The sequence below is a fragment of the Orussus abietinus genome, unplaced genomic scaffold (genome assembly GCF_000612105.2).
Source record: "Orussus abietinus isolate OABI.00-Male unplaced genomic scaffold, Oabi_2.0 scaffold1, whole genome shotgun sequence".
Classification (NCBI taxonomy): Eukaryota; Metazoa; Arthropoda; class Insecta; order Hymenoptera; family Orussidae; genus Orussus; species Orussus abietinus.
Window position 1 is genome coordinate 3,230,191 of NW_019396017.1, and position 27,222 is coordinate 3,257,412.

General features: G+C 50.9%; 1 protein-coding gene across 1 annotated transcript in view; it reads right to left on the minus strand.

The window, feature by feature from the left end:
• The window catches only part of LOC105698110 (heterogeneous nuclear ribonucleoprotein L), a 108,531-nt gene that overhangs the window by 69,976 nt on the left and 11,333 nt on the right, over window positions 1–27,222 (minus strand). The window contains exons 2-3 of the mRNA XM_012422072.1: window positions 18,853–18,896; window positions 16,721–16,790 (exon numbers count right to left, since the gene is read on the minus strand). Of these exons, the coding sequence (XP_012277495.1) occupies window positions 16,721–16,790; window positions 18,853–18,896 (114 nt within the window). The remainder of the gene's footprint in view (window positions 1–16,720; window positions 16,791–18,852; window positions 18,897–27,222) is intronic.

The window sequence follows — 27,222 nt, forward strand, 5'->3', positions numbered from 1 at the left end:
ACGGACGTCGGGCCTCGTCGCGACGCACGAGCGTCGTCGTCGTCGCCTCGTCGCGACGTCGGGCGAAACGTCGGCAAAAGTGGCGGAAAAACGAACCGGGCGAAGCTCGAAAGACGGATAAGCGGATGAAGCGAGCTCTCGAAATTTCACGAAAATTATGCATGTCCCTCTCGGGGATGCACCGCCCTCCCCGGTGCATTTTGAAAACTCATCCCCCCGGCTTAGTGCCGGCATATATAAATCCACGAGGTGATATACGGGGACTAACTACTCCGTGGAATAAAAGGGAGTCACTAATCGCGTTGTTCTCTGCATTTAATCACGCCCCGCAACTCGACTCCGGATTTACGTAAAGTGCACTAAATCTCGACGTTTATTTTTTCCCCCTCTGACGTCAGGGCAGAGATTACGGCCGAATCGCGTCACGTCCGTTCCGACCCTCTCCTCGTTTTCAGGAAGTGCCTTTTTGCGAGTCTTTTTCTGGAACTGCCTAAACGGGGCCAAGGGAAGGGCCGAGTTTCCCATCAGCTGATCGACGTTTCGGAGGATTTCGGGGCTCCGACTAACGACCGCGAAAAAAACACTCTCTCGTTTGTCGTCGACCTAACCGTACCTACGCGTGCACCTCCGTGATTCTGCATTTCTGCCGTTAAGGATGCACCATCGCGTTCGCCGACGTCGTAACGCCCGCGTTAAGGCACGTCCTGTAATTACCAGCCTGGTCACGTAATCTTTAGCGCGAAAACTACATAATCACTATGAGCTCTGCGCATCCGCCGAGGCCACTCCTTGGAGTTGCATTCCGAACCCCGCGTTAAAAAAAAAATAAAAAAGAAAAAAAAAAGGAAGAAAAGAGAAACTTAACAAGTACCAATAATACCGAAATGCAAAAAATACTTCCTCCGCCTCTCGCTGATATTTGTCCATATTTAATAAGTATTTTATGGATCACGTTCCTCCCACATCGATTTTCCCTCCACCTATCTCTTCCTTCATCTCGCCTATTTATTCGTCCATATCTCTATTTACCTTGAATATGAGAAAAAGTAAAAAATGTCCTATCGACTCTGCACTCGATAAAAATCCCTCGTTAAAATCGACATCCCTTTTGTTGGACCGCGAAATGGCAACGAAAAATGGCGAGGTCGCTCAAGGCGGCACATCCTCTCCGTTTCTTTTTTTTTCCCGCTTCCGAAATACGTCGGCCGCTTCCGGGCCTGACCTGCCTCAAGCTCGTATCAGCTCCAGCTGCTGCTCGGCGAGAGATCTAACTTTAGAGCGTCTGCGTTATAGGCCCCCGAAACCCGTCTTCCTCGAGAGCACTGGCAGCCACACCCGCGAGCTCCATTCAATATCCACACCCGAGAGGTGCGAAATCCCGACCTTATCGCCTCTAGCCGAGACCTTCCCCTTCTCGCGATACCACGAGGCCCGAAGCCCGGGAGATCCGGCTTTTGGACGGATGTCAACTATTTTAACGCGATCGCCGGGCTCGAGGCGTGTAATAAGTTCCCTCCGGGTTTACGGGCCACCTCCGCCCGGTAAATAACCAGCCCGCCATTTTTACGTGCAATTAAACCTCCATTACGTACTTCGATTACCTGGAACGGGGGCGCACTTTATCGCGGGACTATATTTTGGGCCCGAGTTACCGTCGCCCCAGTAAAGTGATTTATGAACCGCCGGAGACGCGATGGACCAGGGGTGGGTATAAATCACCCCCCCAAAGTGTTGGATTCCTCTGCGACTTTTTGACGCAGGAATTTCTGCATTTTATGGACTTTCCGAGATTATCATATTTATGTGTTTCTATGTAAGAACATATACTGCGTGCGCAATATCGGGTCGTTCGAGAGTGCAAGGTGGAGGAGAGAGGGAAGTTTGAAGGGGGTGTTTCGGGGGGAGGGTGAAATCCCATGGAAATTTATTCACGAGGTACGTGTGGAGTCCAAGCAAAACGGGCTCCGGGTCCGAATGGCCCCGTAATGAAAACTTGGTCTCGTCTTTCTTCGGCTCTCTCCTTCCTCTTTTTTTCTTTTTTTTTTTCCCCAGGTCGGCCGAAAACATCGGGGGAAAGGACGGAAAAGAGACGACCGCCTCTTAATTTATCCTCCGAGTCGTAGTCGGCTTTGCGGGGAGACGTTCGACAAAGTGCGGAGAGATTCCGACGTCGTTGCCTGTAAAAGGAGAAATTCGCCGGTAATTCGAGGCGAATCGTTTGGCGGGGGTGCAAATATTTGCCTTGGGCAGGTCGCACGTTTGCCGACTTAGCCCCCGTTAGAGGCGGCGTTAACTCCGACGGAGACTTCTTTGCGGCCGGTCCGGAGCCCATAAATTGGCCGCCGGTGGGGAACTAATTGGGAAGAGGCCGAAAAACTTCGATCCGATCCCGAGGAACGAAGTTCCGGCCAGTCAGCAGCATCTTCTAGGCGAGGACGCCAATTTCTCGGTGACCCTTCGACGTTTGGGGGCCACTCGTCGAGGAACTCGAAGGACTCGAAGAAGCTCCCCCGGTCTCGAATTAGCTGGATCGCCCCCCTCGAGATAATCGAGCACCCTCCCAGGCTCTTCGGTTAGCATTTCGTAAGCACATAAAATGACCTGCATTAAGGTAGACGAGGTCGCGGTAACCGCGGAGCAACTTCTGCTCCGATAAGGTAACGTCATCCTAAAGTCCACCGGTGCACCGCCGATAAGCCCGCCCGAGTAAATCGCCGAGAGGGTATCGCGAGGGGTAGGTGTAAAAGGGTATGTACCCCTCGTACGTATGCACGCTTGCATAAGTACTGGAAGCGGCGTTAGCCGGGCCTCCATAACGGAAGATGAAGGAAAAAGGTGCAACGGAGGGAAGGACGAGATAGCGCCGGGACATTTTTGTGTGCCGCGAGATATCGACGCGCGACTCGCTAAAATATTCCGGAGAGGAACGCCGACGGCGGAATATCCGTTTCTGGCCCGATAAATATCCACTTTACACCCGGCACGTCGGGAGTTACGTTATACTCTGCCGAGCTGAGATTCCCATTTAAATACCCCGAGTCGCCTGGAGAGAGAGAGGTTAGGATAACTCCCGTCGCTAATTCGGTGCATATAGATTTTGGGAAATTCTTCTCGTCTTCTGAGAAGATTTTTCGGCCGAAAAAGAAAGAAAAAAAAAATTAGAAATCAAACTTTTCGAGGTAAGTCGACCCGCGACGTTCGCGAGATGACGGCTGTCGTCAAATATTTGGACGGCACCTTGAAGAGCGACTCTGGGACCGATAAGAGGTTTTCGGAAACCCGAGAGAGCCTCGATTACACCTCCGAGTGCCAACCCTTGTCGGCGTTTAAACCCCGAGGGTCGAGAAACGAGACAATGACGAGGAGGGACAGAGGGTGACGCTTTGATCGTTCGGAGTCCGGATCGAAAGATCGATGTCGCGTCTCCGAGAAGTTCGCTCGGTATGGCGTGTCTTTTCGGAAATCCGGGTGGCTGGAAGTTTCAACTAATCCTTCGGGTCCGATCGAATCGATCGATTCGACCGATTCGGTCGATTCCTGGCAAAGGACCCCGTAACTCCCTCCTTCCGTGTGGCCGGATACGGAACGGGACGGAATCGCGGTCCTTGTCGCGTCATTTAACGGATCGAAACGTCGAGTCGCCGAATCGCGATCGGGATTAAAAGCGGCTCCATTTATCCCCCGGGGGTGGCACCCCTAACGTCGAAATCAGGTCGGGATTCAATTAAATCGACGGATCATGGATGGCTTGACTTCTTCCTCGAGGATCCTTTCGCTCCTCCCGTTCCTAAAGGACTCAGGAGTGCGACCGGTCCGTCCATAATCGAGCGCCTTGGTCTTCCGGATTATCGAATATTCCCCAAGTTGGCGGAACTGTGCAACGTCGGATTGAATTGTAAATCGGGGAGGAATTACCATTAAGTAATGCCCAGCGAGGAGTCGGGATCGACGCGAGGCGAGAACGACTCCGAAGCCTTTTCCGTAAACAAAAATAAATTGAAAAAAAAAAGAGGCCCAAGGGCCGCTCCGTAATTTTTGAGTACCAGGCACCATGAACGCGGAAGTAAATAATGGGGGCAGAAAATCTTCGAGAATTCCGCACGTGACTTGGATATATCGAAGCGGCAGGGAAACGCAAAGGGCAACTTGTAGCGCATCTACTCGAAAACCAGACCTGAAGAGCCCTGAAGAGGTTCTCTTCGGCTTCGAATTCGGCTCCATTGCTTCTTCCATGCCGCGCCGTAAACACGGAACGTTCAACCAGAGTAGTTTTGACCGGTGAATTATTACACCATGTACCCGTACATGCAGTCCGAGTGCATAAAGAACAGCACGAGCGCGGAACGGCACGAGCCACCGAGTGCGCGTACTCACGACGATAATTTAATTAAGGCACTTCGGGCGCGAGTCGTGCTCGCCACGTACTTGAAATACCTGCAAGCAGCTCGGGGAGAGAACTCGGTGTCGGGGCAAAATAAGACGTTTATCGTCCCGCGGCTTTCCACGCGAGATCCGGCCTACGATTAATTTAATTACACCCGCCACCCCCGAGGAAAACCCCCGGCGAAGGTCGCAAGGAAATTCCTCGAAGGGAGAAATTGGAGCTGGCGGATAATTTCGAGGTTAAGCACGCGGGGTAAACAGGGGGGGAAAGACTCCAGAAGAGTCTAGGAGAGAGTAGAGAATTCGAGGTCGGGGAAAATCGAAGGAAAATCGGGGGAGGAAAATGGAGAAACTCTCGCCGCGTGTCGGCACGCTCGAATTCCGGCCCAGGACGAGCCGACGAGAGGCCGTAAACCTCCGGGGAGCGAATTAAAATTCCGCAGGGCGCTTCTGCGTAAAACCCGCGTGTAAATATAACCTCGCGGGGGTTTCGGCCGACCCGCGCCTTGAATTAATTGCGGGCCCATCCATAAATCCGGCCGGCGGTTATATATTCCTGCACTTTTGTGGCCGACGTGGGAGGATTCTTCGGATTTCGGCAGCGGATCATCCGCGCGGAGGGCTTCTCTCCTCCGCCAGGCGAGACTCGCGTATTCCGCCACCCCACCGACGCCAGGTGGCAAAAGGACTTGCATCTCGGGAGCTAATTTAGAATCGGACTTTGGTCATAATTTCGTAGAACGTCCCTTCGTGCTAAGCTCCCGGCCTGATTAATGGCGTTTGTTGGGAGATATAAATCACGGTAGCGAGTCGCGTTATGTGCTCCCGCCGCGAAGGATACACTCGATTGGACTAGTTTTGTCGGCCGATTTAATCCCGGCCGAGGTGGATCCGCACCGACGTCTATTTCAGCCTGGGGATTCTCAATTTTGCGATGGCGCAAGCGACTCTGGGCTAATTCTTAGCCATGGTACCAGGGGAATCGGCCGTTCCGCCCGCGATCAGCTGATCGCCCCGACCGGCCCTGCGGAGCCACTTCGGTCACGAAGGATCGCCGCTTATTTCTGATTTTGCCCATAGTCCGGAGAACAGGAACGTATTTACCGATCTCTCGATTAAAATGGAGGGAAATCGAGCTAGACTGTCGGGGAAAATTGCGCGATTCCCGGGAGTAATTCGAGCGACGCGTGAGCCCGCTATTTGCGAGCCGGCCCAGAATCGCGCGAATTGAAAGATTAATGTACGCGGCCGATTAAATTCGAGGGCGTCACGTTGCCAATTTCATTCGCGGTCTTTCGCGGCGAGGCATTCCGCATTTCGCCGATCGATTTCACCGCAAGATCGGTTTCGCCCCGAAACCCTTTTCACTGTCTGGCCTGACGTGACGTTTGATTGCGACTCGTTCTCCGGACAAACCTTCCGTTTCAGGGATGGCCGATTCCGCTGGAAATGCCGGATCCAAAGCAAATACGCTTCCTCTCAAATGGAACCGGGGAGGAAAAAAAAAAGAATATAATTCGTTTAGCCTGCCGGACGAGAAAATTCATTTGGAATCGATTTACCCGATTTACCTGATTTACCTTGCCGACTCGATTCAAGGGGAACGTTTATTCGTCAATTTTGGATAAGCCGGTCGCCATGGCGTAATTCTTTATTCATAGACCGGATGGTCCCACGTCGCGTAAATTCAATTACGAGTTCGGACTACTTTGCGATTGGCTCCTATTAAATGGCATCCATCTACCGGTGACATCCGATCGCTAATATAATACCTGTTGTCCCTATTCACAATTAGGGTGGCAGAGCACACACGTAAGCCGTCGCTCCGCAAAGGCAATTTGACCTGAATTATGCTGCCGGCAAATGTCCTCATTATTCGAGAATTGGAATTTCATTACCGGGACGAGCCGGTCTATATAATCTAAAATCAGAATTTCAGAACTGCGCGTTAACGCTTGATTACCAACAATGGCCTCCGCGGTCACGGACACACCTTGCATTTCATGACGACAAAGTATGTGCGCGTTAACGAAGACGCACGTCGCCAAGTCACCTACTAAGCCACTTATCGCGACGTTATCAGAAACCGGTGTGCCGTTCATATCGGAGGACGTCTTAGTACGGTCACGTTGAACCTCGCGTTATCAAGTCCAATTTTGACTGGTCTCTATTAGGCCTACCTTGCTCCAAATTGACATTCGAGCCAGGTAAATTAACCCCAGGGGAGTACATTTATTAAATCATGACTTAGAATTTCGATGCTCGTCTTGAAGTCCGATCGTGAGAACGGTAAAACGGTGCGCTGATAGAAAAAAAAAAGGAAATAAAAGAGAAGAAAAAGGGAGAGAACGTAACGGACGCTGATTGCGGAATCAGAGGCTCCGTGGGAACATAAAGAACCGAGTTAACCGTGCGGCGTTGCCTTTATTAAACCTTAAACGTTTCTAAAAGTGTATCTCGCGTCCCCTCGAGTACACCATCCGGTACATCATCGAGCTTTCAGGGAATGTCTCGGCGGTGCGGTGTCGCTCGCGATTCCCCTTTGAATAGGTCTCGGGTCCCATTCACACCGGACTACAGCGGGGCGAAATTACTTTTTCTCAAGCATCCCCCGTGAATTACACTCCCTGCGCGTGACTGCAAAGGGTATCAAGCCCCGGGAAGTTGACGCAAGTCGTTACACGTAATAAGGCTCCCCGTGTCCAAGCAAGACCGATATACCGGGCGATAATGTCGTCACGAAGTTCGTTGCCGTGATTTCTTGCACCTTCGACGCAAAACGGATACACGCGTCCCTGGATTTTTTAGGGGGTCGGGGAAACACGGTGTTCACGCCTTGGGGGTGATAAGGGAAATTAAAAGGACGTAACGATAAGGGAAATAACCAGGAACGAGATACGTAAGTCGTGTGTTTGGGCCGGATTCGTTGATTACAAAAATTCACCGTCGTTAACCCATTTCCTCCACCCACCGTCCTACTCGCACCACCCACCACCCACCACCAACTAGGTGGGTTCAACTTGCATCTCGCCTAACCTCTCCGACCGCAGGAGCCACGAGGCGCAACAAAGCCCCTTAGACTGCCTTCCGGCGAATGCCGAGTCCGGCGTGTAACACGCGTGCGGATTACGTATGTACACGCATCCGCCGAGATGTATATCACCGGGCGCGATAATACTCCGAGAGATCCAGACGTGATACACGAGGGCGGTCCGGCCTGTCAAAACACAGACTTCTCCTGAATTTCGGCCCGTTAATATATCTCGGCGTGCACGTCACGCTCGCGCGGCCCGACACGCGAGAAGGGCTCTTATCACCGGTGCCAACTATTCGCGGGCATTAGGGATACCTCGTCGCAATAATTCGTGGCCGAGTCTCGCGTAATTGAGACGAGGGCCGCCGCGGTTACGTAAGGACCCCGTTCGACGCCGGCAAATCGGAGCACATTAGCCGAGACTAAGACCAAGACCAAGACCAAGACCAAGACCAAGACCAAGACCAAGACCTTTGGTACGGGTGCCGATACGGCACTCGCGAGTGTCGGTGGTCACGAGACCCGAGACTTTTCCGCCTTATGACCGCGAGTTCACAAAAGCGCGTGTAGAAATGAAAAGCTGCACATTTCTAATTTTTTCTTTACCTCGCTTATTTTCCCTTTTTCCAATTTCCCGCGAAACGCTCGACCTATTTTAGCGTCTCCCGGCTGAAAATTGCGAGACAAAATTCACCCCCAGATATGGCCATCCGCGTTATCAGACCGCACCGGTCCAACGACCACGGAGGAAGAAGAGCTCTACTTCCGGATCCCGCTTTTACGGTCGCCCCTCCAGGACCTCGCAGTCCTCCCTGGTTCGGTCCGGGGGCGATCCAATTAACCCTTTCACCAGGGTGGAAATTGGTGCCGGTATGCCCCCGTTAAACGCACCCCGTGGCCCGGCCTCGCCCGTCCACCCTGCGGCACGTGGACCAACGGCGAAGAAAAGGGAGGGATAGTTTGGGATAATTTCCCATAAAAGGTAAGAATTAAAAAAAAAATAAATAAATATACAGCGCGAACTAGGGGATGGCCGCTCGTGTTCGACTCGCTCCTCCAAGGGATGAAAAGGGTGGAAGGAAAGTAATTCCTGATAATTTCCTAGGAATGAAAAATAAGGAAATATGAATAAATAGGGTCCGGGGTTTACTTCTCCTTTACGACTCGCTTCCCTGGGCTCCAGGGCTCGCCTTCGGAAGGCAGACTCCTCGGATTTCATTTCCTTTTTTTCTCCCGGAAAGTTGCGGGATATCGGAGAGTGCTCCGCGGAGGTTCGATCGCGGGGCTGATGGCACGGTTCCGTTTCGCGGTGTTACGCGAAAAAGAAGCGGAGCAGTTTTCCCACAGCCCCTTTTTCCGCCACCTGGGGGCAAAACGCGTTCCCATCGATTATCGGCCCGAGGTTGGGCATCGAGGGAAAAAGGGAGAGATGCTTTCGATGGATTCAAACGCGGTCTTAGTGCTCTGCCCATTCGAGGAGTCCTCGTCGGCCCGGTCGACGGGAACGATCCCCTCGATCGCGGATCTCGCTTATCCGCGTTATCAGCGGATCCGCGGACCGGGTGTTTCCCCCGACATTTTCCTCGGCGGTAACCAATCGCGGCCGTTTAGCCGCACCCTGGCGCTTTTTTTTTTCCCCCGTTTTCCTCGTTTTTCCCCCTTTCCCCGGTTTCCTCCTTTTTCCCGCCGGCTGAAACACCCAACCGGGACGCCCGCGCTCGCGATCGATCCGAGTCTCTCTTCTCGGGCTTGCACCTCGTTAATTGCTCCCACTTATTCACCCGTACGGGAGAAAATGCCTCCTTGTACTTCTTCCGTGTACTTTCAACCGGGCCTCGAGGAAACTACCGGTTTTTTAATTCCCACCTTCCTCGGGCGTGTACCTTTCCGCGGGAGGGAAAGGTCGCGTTTTGGTAAAAGGATCGAATTTCCAAATATATTCGGGACCCCGGGAGATGCGTATTACTCGGATTTTCACATCCTATGGATATGTATGTTTTTTGCTACGGGGCCGCTGTTATTCCATCGACGAGGTGTCGTCTCGATTGCGCAATTCCTCCGGGCATTCTGGGACCGTCGGTTAATATTCCACCTCGCGATAATATTAATAGCGTCGATAAACTCTCCTCGGTAGGTCGACCGGTTGGTACGCGGACAACTTTAAAGCCCGGCAATGCCGAGAAATATTGTTTCGCGTTACGGAAATTACGCACGGTCAATTCCGCCCGACTTTCTCCGGATTGCTGGGTTAGTGCAAAACCATGGCAATTTCTAGCTGCAGTTTCTCTCCAGTCCTTAGCGGGTGTATTTTTCTTCGTATCGGTGAAATGTGCTCGCCAGGTATTCGCGATCGATGCAGGCTTTTCTCTAACGCGTTACGGCTAGAAAGTTGATTGGCTCGATGCTTGTCCCTGTACTCGAGAGAGAGAAATAAGAAAGGAAAACCCTCCGGGGTAAAGAAACATTTCGTGAGAATCGATGTAAATACGTATTTACAAATAAATAAGTAGAGAGCAAAGCCTCTCGAGGTAACCTACTCCTCCACGCGAGAGATTGGCGATAACGGATATCCGGATACACCCAGAAAAAGAAGATAAAGAACGCTAGGTTTCGGTACATCGATAAAGCCTTTAATAAGTCGTACAAAGGGCACGTCATACCTCCCGAAGCCACAAACCATTTCATGAAGAATACCCCTCGAGTTATACCTGTACACCGGGAAAAGATCGAACGTGGACACGTGGACGTATCAATCGATGGAAGACATCGCCTTTTTTCGTATCATCCATCGAACTTATTGACAGATCCATCGATGCCGACCCGATTCTGTGCGTACCGGCACTCCGGTAATCGGTCATACCCAAAGTCATTCCGCACGGAATGATTGGAAGCAATAATGCACGAGGTGTGGTAATTACCGGCTTAAATCAAAATTGGCCTCCACCTCGCGACTGATTTACGTGATTCTTTCCCTACGAGTGTATAAATATATGCGAGCGACAAAGGATGCACCTTGTTACTATAAATCGGGAATTAAATTGTCCCGCGACCCTCCATGCAGGATTTATAGGGCTCAGGTGGAGTGGGATTCTGTCTTTTCGTTTTCTCCCTTTTTCCGCCACTTCCGAACTATCGGAGAAACGGATTAAATTAAAGTGACTCGCTGTTGCCGCGGTTTATGCAGGAGTTCGACCTTTACCGAACTTCCTGGAGTATGTAATACATACCGGGCAAAGTTCCTATCACAAACTGATCGTAACGAGGAATTGCCGTATGCCTGGGGTGCCTCGAGTACATGGGCTCCGTACGTTTCGGTTTGCACGCCGCAACAGAAAGTGGATAACTACGGTAACCCAACAAAGTCCATTTGACGCACAAGCAAGTCCATATGAACTTGGCGCGATTAAATAGCCATTACCTCCTCAAAAAAAAAAAAAGTAAGGAAATTATTAAAAACAGAGGTCGATAATAGCGACCCGCTCGCGGAAGTCGGCAAGGCCGAGCGAGGAGTACCTCCAATTATTTCGCAAATACTCATTTCGCGGGCTCGATTTATTTCGGAATCCTTGCCAGGACATCCGGTGTGCCGGCTAGAGATATATCGGGCAGAAGCGCCGAAAAAGCGGCTCCCAAAAAATTCTGAGGATTTCGAGCACTTTGGCGGGGGCACCGCGAGGAAAAACGATGGGGGGAAAAAAAATGGAACGGAAAAAAAAAAAAGACCGCGCGGCAGATTTCACCCCGCCATTTCGACGTAATTCGCCATGCAAATGGAAAACCTACCATTTTTGCCATTTGACGGTCGTTCGAAATCGAAGCCCGTAAAGCGGGGCACCGGCTTCGCTTCCAAATCGAAATTGGCTCCTGACTGAGCTCCCTCGTTCTCCTGACTCGACCTCTCGCCCGATTATAAATGCACGTTAATCGAAGTGCGATTAATGCAAACGAATCCGCCGATGTATTACGTCTGCCGGCGGTTGACCCACGCAAGCCTTCGGGCGAGGATTATAAATTAAACCGTGGGTTTGCAGCTGGCCGTAGCGAGCAAACGTCGAGGTGTACATCGTTGTCGGGAATGGCGTTATCGGGAGTAACTCGGTGATAGCGGTGAATATCGTCGGACGACGACGAGTCGGCTGGGAAATAAGAGACATTTCCTTTTCTCGGATCCGTTCAAGATTCAGAATTAATCGGCCGGACGGGTAATTGTATTCCCGCCGTTGGGATTTATCGCCGACTAGTTTTGTTTCCGGTGCAAGGACCGCGGCAATTTGTTGTGGGCTTACTTGGGCCGGTTCTAAATTTAAATGGGACCGAATTAAACGGCGAAAATGCGCGGTTAATGCATGCGCGACTGCCGGTAACCAATTACATTTACGTAATTGCCAGGAGGCATTGTTGCGTAACGTATCGCTGTGCGTGCGAGTTTTTAGCCGATAGGTACACTCAACGCGTCCCGTTTTTCCCGTGGGAACGGCAGGGCCCGCGAGTACGTCCCGATAATGCGTTATATTAAAAGGACCATTATCGCTCACCAATACCAATCGACCGTACCGACGATTGATCGATCAACCGCGGGAAAATTTCCCTGCGAAGCTTCCTCGCGGGCGGTCTTGATTCCTGTAATTTATTCCCGGGAAATATTCATAAATAAATATCACGGCTCAGCGGGACACGGTGTATCGGTGGTATCTGCCGGGAATAAACGGTGATACCTCTTATCACTGTCAGTGGCATTAAAATCGCATCAGGGGAGAGAGACGGCCCCGGTGCTCCCGTTCGATCGAGCGTCTCCAAACGTCGGGAACATGCAGGGGAACATAAAAGGAGCCCCGAGGAAAGTTCCAGGATAAACGACGCTTCGGTTGGGACATGCACCGGAAATCGCATTAAAATAAAATAGTACTACATCGAGAGAGAGAGAGGGGGGAAGCTTCCGGCCACGTGGGTAGAGGGGCATTTAAATGCCCCGTCCTTCCTTCGAGGTTAGAATTCGGCAATTAACGAGGCATTCCTTAATTCCTTAATTCCTCGCGTCGGGATAAAATTCTGTCCGGGTCCTTCGGAAGGGACGTCGTCGTCGCGACGCCTCGAAATGCCGGCGAAACCGAAACGAGCCTGTAAGGCCGCCCGGGAAAATTAAACGTCCCCGCAGCCGGCTTATATACACCCCTCGTGCACCTCCGCATATGGTCCCTCCATCAGCCAGGTTTTACACAGTCCTAATGAAAACGGGGCTACCATTGTGAATTGCAAATTTCATGAGCGCCCTGCGAATTACGAGCGCGAACTAATTCCATCCACCGGGCCGGCGGACCCGGGGACGCTTTCAGCCAGTCGGCGTATCCCGTATTTTAGAGTTATCTCCGAGCTTTTCCGCGATATTTCACCGACGGCGCGCCTAGGTCCACCTGGTTTAAGGTCTCCTCCCGAGGAAGACCTTGAGGAGGTACCCGGAAACCCGGAAATCGAGCGAGACCTCGAAGAGGCGGAGCGACAGCGAACGGCTTGCACTTTCAGGAAGGTGTCCGATGGATATCGAAACTGGGTCGTTTGCTCCAATTTTGGAGGAGACTAGGCTCCCCGGAGTTAGAGATCGAGGGAAGATTAAAACGTTTCCGAGTAAGTGAGATCCACGAGAAGAAATTATATACGTAATTTACGGAACGGTGAGCTACTAGGTGGAATTCGAATACTCAAACTTTCACCACTATTGTCTTGTTTTCTATTTTATTTTATTTTTTTATGTTCTTTTGGCATAGACCGGAACACGCGTCACTCCTTTCCGTGATCTCGAGGATCCTCTATGTTTGCGATTAACCGAGAAGAGTTGAATTCGAATCAACGGATGCGATTATCCGGCGAAGGCTGAACCAGCGACGGGAACGAATGGCTCCTAAGGATATACTCCCTGGCGGGTAATTTTCCGACAATTAAGTCCCCGATATTTAATCCCGGGTAAAGTCGGGTATAAGTGAATCAGCCATCGGGAAAGATGGCTTCCAAGACGCGGAACCAACTCGGTGCCATCGGCCTTGACTTCCCTCTTTAACTCGAGGCGTCTTAATTTCCACTCTCGGACGGTTGGCGTGAATTTTCCGCGGCATTACGTTCGATTACTCCTCGTGGGGGATTTTCCGAGAGGGCGCGACACTTTTCCCTGAAATCGGCGCGACGTCGCGTGCACGTCCACTTTTTGCAAGACCCTGGCACTGCGACCGACCATTGTGCACGTTTACCTTTATTACGAAAATTGCACGGAACTCTAACGCGTCGCGGGATGGTACGTGTCCATCCCGGTGGATTTCCGGAATTAGACGGCCCAGAATCGTCCTCGGGTACGAGATGCAAGTAGAAAGAAAAGCCAAGAATCGGGAACGGCCCCGAAGAGTATACGAGGACGAGAACGGGCCGTCCCGAGCGTCGACGCGTCGTACGTGTCAGGTGGACGAGCTGCGAAGGAACATCCAGTTTTCACGTCTCCAGCCAGAGAATTTATCCCGAGCTCGAGCCGACCGGCTCTATTTTTCCGCGCCCTCCTTTCGTATCCGCAAATCGTGCGAACGAGAGACGAGATTAATCCGCGGGGGGAGATGCAGCATCCCGAATCGGGAGATCAAACGGGCATCGATCGAATGCGGCGTACGGTAGTCGGGCAAAAAATCATTTTCTCCTTTCCGGGCCGTAAGAGTGGCCTTGAAAAGCCGACAGCCTCGTCTCGTTGAAGACCCCCCAGGGAGCGGAGGGTCTCGAGTCGTCCATCATCCGGTGAAAATAGCTCTTCATGGCGCGTGTCTATAAGTAACGAGCGCGCCTGAAAAACCCTCTCGAAGATAACTAACCGTGACGTCACTTTCTAATCGAGTCTCCGATGACGTCGGACGTGAAAATTAGGAAATTAGGTCGAAGACCGGAAATGGGACCCCGGATTTAGGAGACGAGTCATCTGGGATGATTTTCACGGGTGTTTCAAGAGTTCCAGTGACCTGCGTGATAAGAGATATAGATCCGAGGTCATAAGAAGTGTAACAACCTCCGGTGATCGCTCTCGATGACCCAACAGGGGGAATGACTATTCTCGATGAAAGTGCACGTACAGATATCCGACCTGGTATCAACCTACTGCCGAACCAGATCAAGGATTTCCAGGGATAAGTGAGAGATCGACTTCTAGACCGGTTACCCAGGAATGTCCCTCGAATCTACGAGAATAAATCGATACCGCGTTGAATTATTAGTCACGCCTCGAGTTCACATGCCCGATCCATCTACCCGGTCTAATTACTGTCAATTATTTATACTATCAGGAAAAAAGGGGATTTCGCAACATACTTATGAGACGCGTCCGCGGTGGATCCAAGATGGCGGCGGGTGGTATCGGACGAGAGGCTTCTTGACTAATCAGGGAGACACAGGAGACCGGCCATACTCTCGGCCTTTATGTACGCGCAAAATGACACGAGCGACCCACTCAACTTTTACGGCATACACGAGATCAATCCTCGAACGGTTATGCGAGCGTCGACGAGCGGGATAAGATTACACGGACCGTGGAAACTGGATCCGGCGCACGTTTCAGGCCCTTACAATTTCTCGAGAGATTACGTGGGACGATAAGTCAATAACCCGAGGTGGGACCGAGACTCAAGATCGATTTTTTTTTTATTTATAATTTCCTCGAAAGAAATTTTTCGTTTGAAATTACGAGGAGATCGATTTTCCTCGCAGCATCCCTGTGTGCCAAAGATAATCCGGATGCAAGGACTCCCTAGATCCTTGAACTGCAGTTTGCCGAGTAGCCGCGCGCAATTTGAGGAATTCCGCATTTATTCGAACGTGTAAAGCCACTTTCCAGGACCGACTGGAAGGCGGTCGCGAGCTTTAGAGGATCCAACAAAGCTCGCCGGTCCAGGGCGGACTCGTAGGGGCGCGTGCAGTGGGAAGGAAATTTCAAGGGGTCGGATCTTTTCCTTTCGCTCGTGGCAAACTGGGTCGTGGTCGTGCAATAAGTTAGGTAAATACGCGCCGCCGTTCCACGACTCCAAACGAGCGGCCATAAGTCGACCACTGTGTGTCTCCCCGGAGAAAGCCGGCGTGGAGTTCGCGGCATGAAACGTTTAGAGAGAGAGAAGGAGAAAGAGAAAAAGAGGGAGAGCGAGAGAAAGAAAGAGAGAGCATTAAGCCGCGAGTCTACGAGGATTTTTCCATTCCGAGGGAAAAGCACTCCCACTCCGTTTCCCGAAACGACGAGTGATTTTTCTCGCGATTTTTTTTCCCCCCGTGCCCCAAGGGAATTCGCAAAATTCGGAAAAATTCGGCAAAAAATTAGGAAAATATTTTCTCCTCGTTTCTCGAAGCTCTCGAAGGACAGTCGAATCGGGCCGATCGATCCAGGTTGATCCGGGAGTCCAAAGAAACCCATTCGAGAGAGGCTTTGCACGTCGACTGTACCCTTTGGCACGCCGCGGACTTGGCACGGCGCTCGGCCCTGCGAAATCGCCGTCCTCTCGGGGCGGAATAAATCCGAGCCGCGTATTTCGCGTGTCCACGGCGAATTCAATTAAACGTCCGCTTAGGGAGACAGTGCTTACTCCGCCGGACATTTGTCCGATTGCGACGAGCCGTCCCAAAAGGTCTTAGAAGGAGCCGAGGCGTTGCAACTCCTAGCAAGTCCATCGAGTCAAGATGCATCTCCAATGCATCTTTTCGGGAAGGATGTACTTTTTTTTTTCTGGCTCGACGGATGGATAAAAAAAATTATCTAACCCATTTGCAGACTAGATCGTCACGTGGAATCGCGTTCGATTATATCGAGAGACCGGAAAAGAGGCGGAATGGAGTCGTGGAGGGCCAGGAGCGGAAAAGCGCAAGAGATCATAAGAGAGGAAAGGAGATACTCGGTCTTTAATTAGTCCCCCTGGCAAAGGGACCACGAGGAAATGGGTATTGTGTCTTGGGAGAGCTATGCGAACACTCGGTCCAGGTCGCCGACACCCATCTCTGCTACGAGGGTCATCCGAGAGTACAGGTCGACTCGAAAGCTTATTTTCCGGTCTCGCTTTCTACGAGAGAGACCCTCGGCCATGACAAAACCCCTTTTCCCGCTACGGTATCGCTCATCAGTCCATTGAAAATTCAAGTTCTCAATAAAATTATCCCACCTGGGATTTGAATACCATTAATATATATCTATTATTTTCATACTCATTTTTCGGTATCTCGCGATCGCCTATTCTGGACAAACACTTCCAATGGTCTGATGTGAGGCTAAATAAGAAAATCCATCTAGCGTCCTGCACTTACCACCGTGATGGGGTAAACTGGATTGATGATTGTAAACAGGAGAACGTGGTTCGGCTTATTATTGTCCTCCCTGGAAGTGGAAAAAAAATACGCCGGTTAGAATTTTGGAAAAATCGCCCCTCGTCGATAAACGCGTCGCCGTGGGGGACTACAAATCCCATACGATTGACGGGGACCAGGGTAAATTTCACCGACACACCCTTACTCGCAATCTGCGGTTGTTGGTTTACCTCGGCGGCCAATAAACGCGGTGTATATTCCTCCGCCAACGTTTGTTATATGTAACCGCGCTCCTTCGCAAAGAGGGGGAAAAAAAAAAAAAACAAGCGTATATATCACCGCAGTATTTTCAAATGAAATTTGTCGGTGATCGCGGTCGTCGAGGGTGTTATTGCCGAATTTACGACCGCCATGGGCGAAGATGACGTTGCTCGGTGCGCGGTGCAAGAACAGCTGACGCGACGCATCCCGCGGCTGCACTTCGCGCCCACTACATTATTGGCTTCATAACGATAATGCGCAATTAAACGGACGTCGGGGTGGAGAACTCGCCGATGAAAACCGTCGGGCAGGGCTTACCTATCGCCCGGGAAAATTAATTAAAATGGCCGTCGAGGCTCGCCGTCCCGGATGTATCAGGCGCTCCCGTGTCAAGCGCATATTCAACTCGAATAATTTGTTTATGGCCGCGGGCCATAATCGAAATCGCAGGGGCCGCTGCGGGATATCGATTACAATCGGTCCCGCTCCTCCCGAGATGCGCGATACCGATACGCGCATGCGCCGCGATGCACCTCCTGGATCCGCGCCGCGTGACTGCAGCTCCGTTTACCTATTCGAGCAGATTTCTCCCGGAGAAAATGAAGAAAGCGTGAAATTTCAATCCGTTCCCATAAACCAGCGCGTTGTGGGAGGAATATGTATTTCTCTCTGTAAAAAATGGAGCTGATATTTGGGACTGCGGATGAGTAAGACGAGGCAACTCGTGAATGCATCGCGAGACTGCAGTTCCCTTGTACCTATGCAACGAGCGGATCTCTCGCGGAAAATAAAAAAAAAACGTTAATTTCAATCCGTTCCATAGACCAGCGAAAAAATTTGAGAAATATGTATATATATATATTTTTTTTTCTATTTTTAATCATTACGGAGCCGATATTTCCGGTCGCGGTTGAGCAAGATAAACGCGAAGCAGTCGTGCAAATGCGAGGGCGGCGAATCGTCGATTCGTCGAAATGCAACCAATTTGCTCGCGGCCGATCGATTCGATTTAATATCCTTTCGTGCAGCGCATTTGTCGGGCGAGGCGAGCAAGAGTCTAGATCTGGAGAGCGGTGATATATATCGGGCGATAAGCAGAGTAAGTGGCTGGAGCACAACCGCGGCAAAACTGGGGCATCGCATTTCCCTGAAAAAGTTGTTCCGCTGGAAAGCCCCATAAGGCCGGCTGCAATCTTCGCATTACCCTCGTCCGGGTCTCCCGGATGAATCATTCAAAGCGTGCCCTCTCGAAATGCCGGCTCCGAGAGAGCACGAGGATCCTGCTTGAATCGAATTGGAACCCCTTTTTATTTTCGGCCCGATCGGGAATTAGGAGGAAAAAGAAATCCCCCCTCGTTCGATCCCCGCGATTATTTCGCACTTTTCATTTCGAGCCCCGACTTTCCGGCTTTCTTGAATAAACCACTCGAACTTTGAGCAGCTCCTAGAGGAGGTGAGGAATCGTTTCCATATCTGGCAAGTTAAACGGTCGCATAAAAAAATTGGGAACTAATCAGGTCGAATAAGACGGCGATCGAGATCGAACTAATCACGCGTCGATACGGACTTCGGTATCGCTTGATTAGGTGATTGGACGCGATCGATCTTCTTCTTCGACCCTCCCCCGGAAAAGCGGCGACTTGGAAGGATTTAACCTGGTCTTTCCCACACCTCATCTAAGAGTGATACGACCGTTCGAGTTCTTATCAGAGCCCTGGTGGGATTTTTAAAGCTCCAGTTTTTCCGCAGATGCGATCGCCGGGTAATTTATCATTTCTTCCAGGGTGTATCGGACTCCTAATTAAATGAGCAAAAAAGCTATCAGACTGATAAAAAGGGGTGAAAATCTGGAATAAATCGGCACGTCGTACCTTTTCCTCCGAGGCTCGTCTCCGTAACCGCCGTATTCGTGATTCTGAAACAAAAAGCGACAGGTTATTAGTCCACGAGTTTTGCATTAATTACGCGATGCCGCTAATTAGACCGATAATTAAACGTTCCGCGGTGGCATCCCGGGGATGGAACGCGCCTAAGGGGTTGAACCGGAGAACCCACCCTGGGGAGAATTTTTCGAGGCATTGATTTCGAATTAATTGGATCCCCGTAAAATCTCTCGATTAACGCACCGGCGATAAAGAAGCGACTCCACCGTAACCTCAAACTCGAGGTAACGATTGCCTCGAAATCAGCGAGGCATCATTTCTTCCCGATCGTCTCGGAATATCAAAATTCGAGATTGCAAAAAATATGGAATACATAGGTATATTAAAAATATCCATTGGAAGACCTTCCGAGGGGCTGAGATCTCATCCGGGCGACCAAAGCGACGAAGTCGGGAAATTCAATTGTCATCGCGTATTTGAATTTCAATTTGCGTAATTAGTCGATCCGGTGTACATATATATACAGGTCCTAATAATAGTTAGCCAACGAAGAGGGCACTTTGGGGCGAGTTTAGCGCTGGCGAGGCGGTGGAGGCGCCGCGATTCGATACCCCTCCTCTGTGTACGCGATCGCCGTCCGAGCGGGCACAAAGGTCTATTATTGCCCGGTCGCGTGCTTTTATTTTGTCGGTCCCCCTGTCTGACGGTACGGGAATAGTGCGCGGTGAACTTTGCAACCAGGAAGCGGAGTCGGGATCTCGAGGACGGATTTTCGGGGGAGCAAGGTTCCGCGCCGAGCGTACGGGTAGGAGTGCGCGTATGACCGAGTACGAGTACACGTATCTGCGAGCGATCTATCAGGAGAAACCAAATATTGCCAGAAGCGGCAGCGATGGCTCGACGCACTTCGCGGTACAGCGAGATATTCGCTCGGTCGCGATAAAATATTTATCCACGCGCGATCCAAAAATATGAAGAGCGCCCCTCTCGTCGCGGGCTTTTCCAGCCGCGTCCCTCGGGATTTTCGGAAATGTACCTGCAGTCTTCGCCGACGTCGCGATCTATGCGGGAGGGACGAGAGGAAAGGGGGAGAAAGGAAGAAAAAAGAAAAAGAAAAAGAAAAAGAATTTTGTAAAAAGTGCGCGAGGGTACGTCGAGCCGCGAGTCGAAGCCCTATTGTGTCGAGGAGGGTGCTCGGGGAGGATTTTGTATTTTTACTTTTCTACGTTTTTGTTTCTATTTTTTTTTTCTTTTTTTTAAGAACGAGGGCTCCTCGGTAACAAACGGGAGATGAAACGGGTGCTCGGCCGAAAAGCCTCGAAAGGTAGGGTAGGGCGAGCCAGGGGTGGAAAATGGCGAACGGCAACGAACGCGGACCGCGCGTATCCCGGCATCGGTTTCCTTCCTCGGGCTCTCGTTTTCTGTCTTTTCAGGAGCCCTGGATGGAAGAACTCCACGAGGAAATGTATTTAAAAGTCTCGTTGGCCGGTCGGGGAGGGGTGGCAGAAACTTTTGTACGTCCCTACCCCTTGCCGAAAAGCGTTCAGCCACTTCATTCCGCGTGATCCGGCCCGAGTCATGAATGGAACATGAGGCGCGCTCGCGTGTACGAATCACGTCTCATTTGCCCGGGTTGAATAATACATACACCCACTTTTCACCGGCCAATCTTCCGGCGAATAAAAATTCGAGCTTAAGTGGATGCGCGAAGGGCGGCGGGGGAGGAAATTCGCAGTCTCCGTTGTCGTCACCGGGACATTCCTTTCGATAGGGCACCCTCTCTTCGGGGTAACCGGGCTTTCAAGTTCGCCGCCGTGCAATGAACCGCGATAAGTGATAAGCGACAAGTGATTAGAGAAGCCCGACCGTCACGAAGATACTCTCCGGATAGAATTTTAAGCGACACTCGCGAGCCTGCGCCTTTTTGTTAGACAAATAAATGGTAAAAGAAGGTAAAGTAAAATAATTGCAAGGGTAACGTGTAAAAAATTAAACTCTTGATCGCTTTTTTTTTATTAGAATAATTTGTTTATCCGCCTTATCTATTATGCACCTCTTAGGTTAGATAACTAAATGGTGAAACAAGGTAAAGTAAGGTAATTGCAAGGTGAAATGTAAAAAATTAAAATCATCATTGCTTTTCTTTTCATTGATTAATCACCCGCCGTGACTCTCAGGTAGTTACATTGCAATGTTTGTCACAATAACTCGCCGATATCATCCTCGGGTATAATGCACGTTGTAATTTGCATGATAAATTATGTTAAATATGTTCTAAAAAAGGCTCGAGGACTAGTTATGCAAACAGAGGTCTCGTTACCGGGAACTATTATGAACGTTAGGGTAATACCGCGACTCAGACCACCGATCGGAACTTTTTTACAAAATATCCGCTTTTATTACTAACAGTTTCTTTTCAATTAGTTAAATCGCGGATCAGGTGATATCGAATCACGCCCAAGTCCGACTTACGTCATGCAACGCGTTACAAGTTTTATTACACACCGATATGCAACACTTGGGAAACGAGGGGGCAGGAACAAGTTTAAGTAATTTCCATTAGCGAGGAAATTAAAAATAAACACGAGGCAGATGATTTTTACATATCTCGCCGTGGAGGTGGCGGAGGCGTGAATTATTCAAGAGATTAAAACACGGCGTGTGGGGGCAATAATTTCATTATTAAAATTACATCGTGGCCGAGGATGCGCTTATTACCGGTGGAATACATTCATTTACGAAATCGAATTTCCGCCCATTGATAAACAATTCTCTAGCGGGAACATTTTCGGCCCGTACTAGTTACGTTTAAATAAAATTAACCCACTCTTAAACGCATCCGCGGGGACAATTCTACAATTAGTTCGCCTATGCCCTCTCGATTTTTCTCCCGCAGGTCTCCCGACGAGTGACAACGATACTCTCGATATTGCTACTCGGAGCCATTAATCGTAAATAGAGCCCACTCGGGGATAATTTATGATCCACTTCGCGCCTAGCGATGATACACGTCGTGCTGTCGTCGGCATGAATAAATTTCAGTAATTAACACCGTCATTAAACGAAAGACGAACACGAGTCGGGGGGGATTTTTACGCCGCAGCCGTCATGAATATTTCAATTATCCGCCAGCTGATAATCCCACTGGATGCCTGTTGTCGAGATAACGCGCCTCGAGGACGCTTTCGCATTTTTGCGAACACCAGACGGTCGAATAAATCCCTAACGCGTCCCTGTCCACGTTATACTAATGCCGGGGCATTTCGTTACAACTATAGCGCAGCACGTGACGTGAGACGCGTGCAGATGACGTGCGGTACCCACGTGGCGGTTGCGACCACATGTCGTCGGGAATTAATGCGAGTGATTTACGTCATTATTAAAATGGCGTCGGAAATTGAATCGCCTTCGAAAGTCGACGAGCGATGCGCGTCCAAACGGGGCGAAAAATCCAGAGGAAACGTTTCGAAAAATCGTGGGCAAATAAAGGAAAGAAAAAAAAAAAAAGAGGGAGGGAAGCTTATCAAAAAGCCGACCGCCAGGCAATGCGATCATTTTTTTTCTCGCGTTTTCCCCCCTTTACCTCGTTCGAGCCGTTTTTCGCAACAACGACGGGGGCAGATAACCGAGATTTATTATTACGAGCGGTGAGCGCTCCCCTGAATATGCTCGTTAACGGGAGTTCGTCACGAATCGGACAAAAGTTCGACCGAATGGGGTAAATTGGCGCGCGGGTGAGAAAGAAGGCACCCCGGGAAACGGGGCGCGCACTCGCCGGTTACGTAATTCGCGGGTGGGGGGGTCGCAATTTCCCCGGCAGCTTGGGCGTAAATAAATCACCGGACGGCCGATTGGACGATCCGTCCCGTTCGACGGGGCCGTTAATAAGCAAGCCGTCGTCAAATCGAGCGCATTCGAGGCCTCCTTGCGGCGAGCCGAGGCGATCTACAATTTCGTACAAAATCGGAGCTACAAGGAACTTCGACCATTTCGTTGCACCCTGAGAATGTCGGCAGAAAGAAATTCGACCTCTCCCCCCACCGTCATAAATCGGGAAAATCGACATTTCTTTCCGAAGCCTACCCCCAAAGGAAAGGAACGACCAGGGCGTCTCGGCCGATGTAAACGAGCCCAGAAATTGCAACTGTAAATATGGAGGCCGCAAACGACTGGATTTGCGATTCCACGTCTTGAAAAAGAGCGTTCGGGACAATTTCCCGGACTGTGCCCCTTTTAGCGCGCTCTTTATCGCGCTTTGGAAAAAAGTGCGGCATGGCCGCCGTTGATCGCGGGGACGAGGTTATGTGCGCGGGTTCCGTCTCGAGATTCGGTCTCCTCGTCGGAGATCTGGCTTTATGCCCCTCGGATCAAGAGAATCCTCCGAGTACCTATCGCGGGCGGCGCGGCATAGCTCGCGCATTACGAATCGCGGCGAGAAGCCACGTCCGCGCGTATAGTTATGAGCATAACTCAGGCGAGCCCGGTGGCTGGCCCGGCGCCAACCACGTGGCTCGCGCTCAATGGACCCGGCGCGGTCTCGGGGGAAAAAGGGTGCCCGGGGTTGCGGAAAGGCATTTCGGCACGCGATGCATCCCCCCGGCTGGAAACGGCTCCCGGCGAACCGCACCGGGGGATTAACCCCTCGCGAATGAGCGCCGGGCTAACGAGTCGCCGCGACCTATGCGGGCTCAAGGGACTCGGCGCCACTCGGGATCACTCGGAGGAACTCGGAGAAACTCGCTGAAGGATAAAAATAATATATAATAAAATAATGACGAAAAGGATAAAAATAATATATAATAAAATAATGACGAAAAGGATAAAAATAGGATAGGGTAGATGGAAAAATTCATATTTCTTGGTTTTAGAATTCAAGGGATGACGGGGCAACGAGTTGATCTCTGGTTGTCATTTTTTTTTTTGGAAACGACCCCCGATCCTTTCGCTCGTTTTATCACTCCTATCGATGCGTCCGGATCGAGTCTCGTCCAGGCCGGGGGCGGAGTTCCGATCGATACCCGTTAATTTCCCCCTTCGGGAAAAGAGGGGGCCAAGTCGAGGAATCACGGATCCGCGGGCTCGAGGTTAATCGAGGCACGTCGTCGCAACAATTTCCGTTTACTGCGACTTCTCCGTCTCTCCGGGCTTCGACTTCGGCTTCGAAACGCCTATTCCACGGGGGCCTTCCACTGGCCGATGGCCAACCACGTGCCGATAAAGAGATTACCGGAGAAAACGCTGTTTACGTTCCCTACGTCGTCTCCGGGTCCAGATTCCAGCCTCCCGCGGTCATCCCGCCGGACCTGAGGTCGCTTAAGGCGATATGAACGTGGCATCCGAGGAGCCGATCCTACATGACACTTTTCTTCCACCAGGGCGTACCGATTCGCCTGAAACTCTGCCAGGGTAAACGTGGAGACCCCATGGAAGGTTCCTCCACCGATGGAATTCCAACTTTTCGTCGAACTTCAATGTTCATTCCGGGAACGATTAAAAGTGACCAATTTGCCTGGTCGTGCGGTTTCGCAAACCCTCAAATTTCGGGCCGTCCTATTTCGAGGCGCTTCGCGGGGGCCGAGGGAGGTCGAAAAGAGTTTTCACAATCGCTCAACCGGGTCTTGGCACCGATCACCCGTGAAACGCGGCGAGGTCGTTTCGACGAGCATGACTAATGCAAAAGCGAGTGACTTTTTAGACGCGTAACTTCCTCCGAGCAGATGCGAGAGGAGGCGAAGGTTAACCTCGCTCCTCCGGCAAAGCGTTAAATCCGATCCTCGCGATCCCATAAATCAGGAGTGGGAAAGGCGCGAGAGCGGCTTTCCCGAGTACTTGTACCCAGAAGCTCTCATCGGCGTCCCCAGCTCCCATCGAAGATATTTTTTACGTTCTCGGTGCCCGTAGATGCGTCTCGATCGTTTGACTCTTCCTAATCCGAAAATAAGTCCGGCAAAAATAAATAGAATCATCCCCTACCCCACTTTCCAGGACATATATGCAGGATGTCACGAAAATTCGAGCCCGCGGTTTACACATCGTTATCCTTCCCGAAAATGAGGTGAAAAAAATCTTGCGCTCTTCTTCTATACGACGCTCGAGCCTGGTCGGTTGTTTTTTTTGTTAATTAATTTTTTCATTTTTTTTTTTTTTTTTCTAAGGTAAACCATGCACCGTAGAAGAAAATAGCGTAGAACGTTTCTACTCAGTTTTTAACGAGGATGGCGTAAACAGCGGCCACGAGTTACGCGCGGTCTCTGTATGGATGCGCAAGAATGAATGGAAAGGGAATGAAAAAAAATTGTGAAAAAAAAATTGGAATCGCACCGTGAAATCCGCGGCGCCGAATTTTTCGGGGCGTTTAATAAGGGCTTAATCTAGAAATAAAAGCCTGCCCTCGAAGTGGAGAGGAGAGTTCACGGTTCGGCGCGTCGGTGATACCGAAAAAGTTGGACCACGAGGTCAGCGGCGCGATAAGAGAGGGAGGAAGAGGGAGAAAGAGGGCTCGGCCAGCATGCCGGCCCTGTACATAATTCATAACGGACAAGATAATTGGGGGGGCAATGCCGCGACTACGAGCCTGTAACACTTAACCCCTTAGCTTATGAATTTTCCAAGGAATTGCGCGCCCGGAATTGCCGGCGTTATCACCGTCCAGGAGGTGACCTCGCCCAAGCCGGCGGGTTCAATCAGTAATTGCCGCGAATCCCTTTGAACCCCACGTACTGGAGAACTCCACCGGAAACCACGCGCCGAGTCGGTTCTCTCGAGATATTCAATCGCGGCGGCTTTCATAAATTCCGGGATTAAAGGAGCAACAGGATAGGAAGAGGACCCTCGACCTGGAATTCCGAAAGGAAAAAAAAAAGAAAAAACAAGGAGGCGGTAAAATCCAGAATTTATTAATCAACCCCGCCTCTCCATTTTGCAAGTACGATTTACTCGCAACGGATAAGTCAACTCCATTTTTTTTTTCTTTTATTTTTTTGAGGGCCGATAGCGAACCTTCAGGATTTTTTTACGCTCGGTGCGCGGATTTTCGGACGAGGCGCCGACTCGTACCGATTCCTTCCCGATTACCTCAAAATCGACGGAGGCCGAGGCGAACGCGAAATTACAGCGAGCATTGTCCGGGCCGCGAGTCGGCCGGAAAATCGGGAATCTCGCGGGCGGAAAATCCGGTCGGGAAAGCCACGTCCCACGTAACAACGTCCCAGATTGCGCGTGCCCGGCGCGGGGGATTCAATTTGGAGTAATCGGCCGGCTGCTCGAAGAATTCTCTCGCCGTGCGCGAGCGAATTTCCGAATCAGTGGCTGGCCCCAGAGGAGAGTCCTGGACCAGGAGGCTGCGTCGCCTGCTGGCGATCCCAGCTGGCACCTATCGCTGCCGAACGAGGTGCAAGACTCGAAACGAATCGATCTCTCGACGATTTTTCGCAAGCGTTTCTCGACCTCTCCTTCGAGCCGGTGGACCAGAAACCCGATTCTCGGGTTCCTACCTTCGCATGAAAAATTAATAGTTTCGGTTAATAATTCGGCTATCAAATGTTGATCTCTGACGCGATTTCCCAATGATGCAAATTTCTATTCATCTGCGAATAAAAGAAAAAAATATGAAAAAAAATATAGGACGCGATTTTCGCGCCTGATATAATGGATATTTAAGGCATCGTCGCAGAGATCGATTCCGCAGGTCGATGGCGATTTTTCTCCGCTTGCCGCACCTTCTCTCCGGAATTAACCTGGCGCGATGAAAATCCCTCGTAAAAGGAGACCGGCACGTGGCTCTAAGGAACGCCGATCGGCGAACCGCGCCGCGGGGAAATTCCGCGTTGGAACTCCGCCCGGAACTCGGAGACGAGAGACATTCCGTCCTAAAAGTGGCGGAAACGCGAGACTACGGTACGAATCGACCCGCGGAAAAAGGAGGAGCGGCCGCCGCGGAACTTCGTTTATCCGGACACGGGACAAGACGGCGCGGAAGAGCCGGACTCGGGCCGAATGTCGGGGATTATCGTCGCTTGTTCTCCTCCGCGTCTTCTCTTTGCGCCGCCGACACGGAGACTCCGCATCGGACGACGTTGTTCCGGCCAGGAGCAAAATAACGCGATCACGTTGCGCTAGTAAACATCAATCGCACTTAACTCGGACAAACGACGCGTAGTTAATTCCGACGTTTCCCTTGAAACGCATAGAGTCGCGGAATCATTGCGGAGGAAACCCGCGGCGAGGCCATCAGCCGATATCGCAATTGGGTCGAATAGGGCGCGATCAATAGGAAAAACAATTTCTACGTCGGCGAATTTTCCGCGATTCGATTATTTCGGATAAATTCGAGATGACAAAAAAATGGCCCATACTACC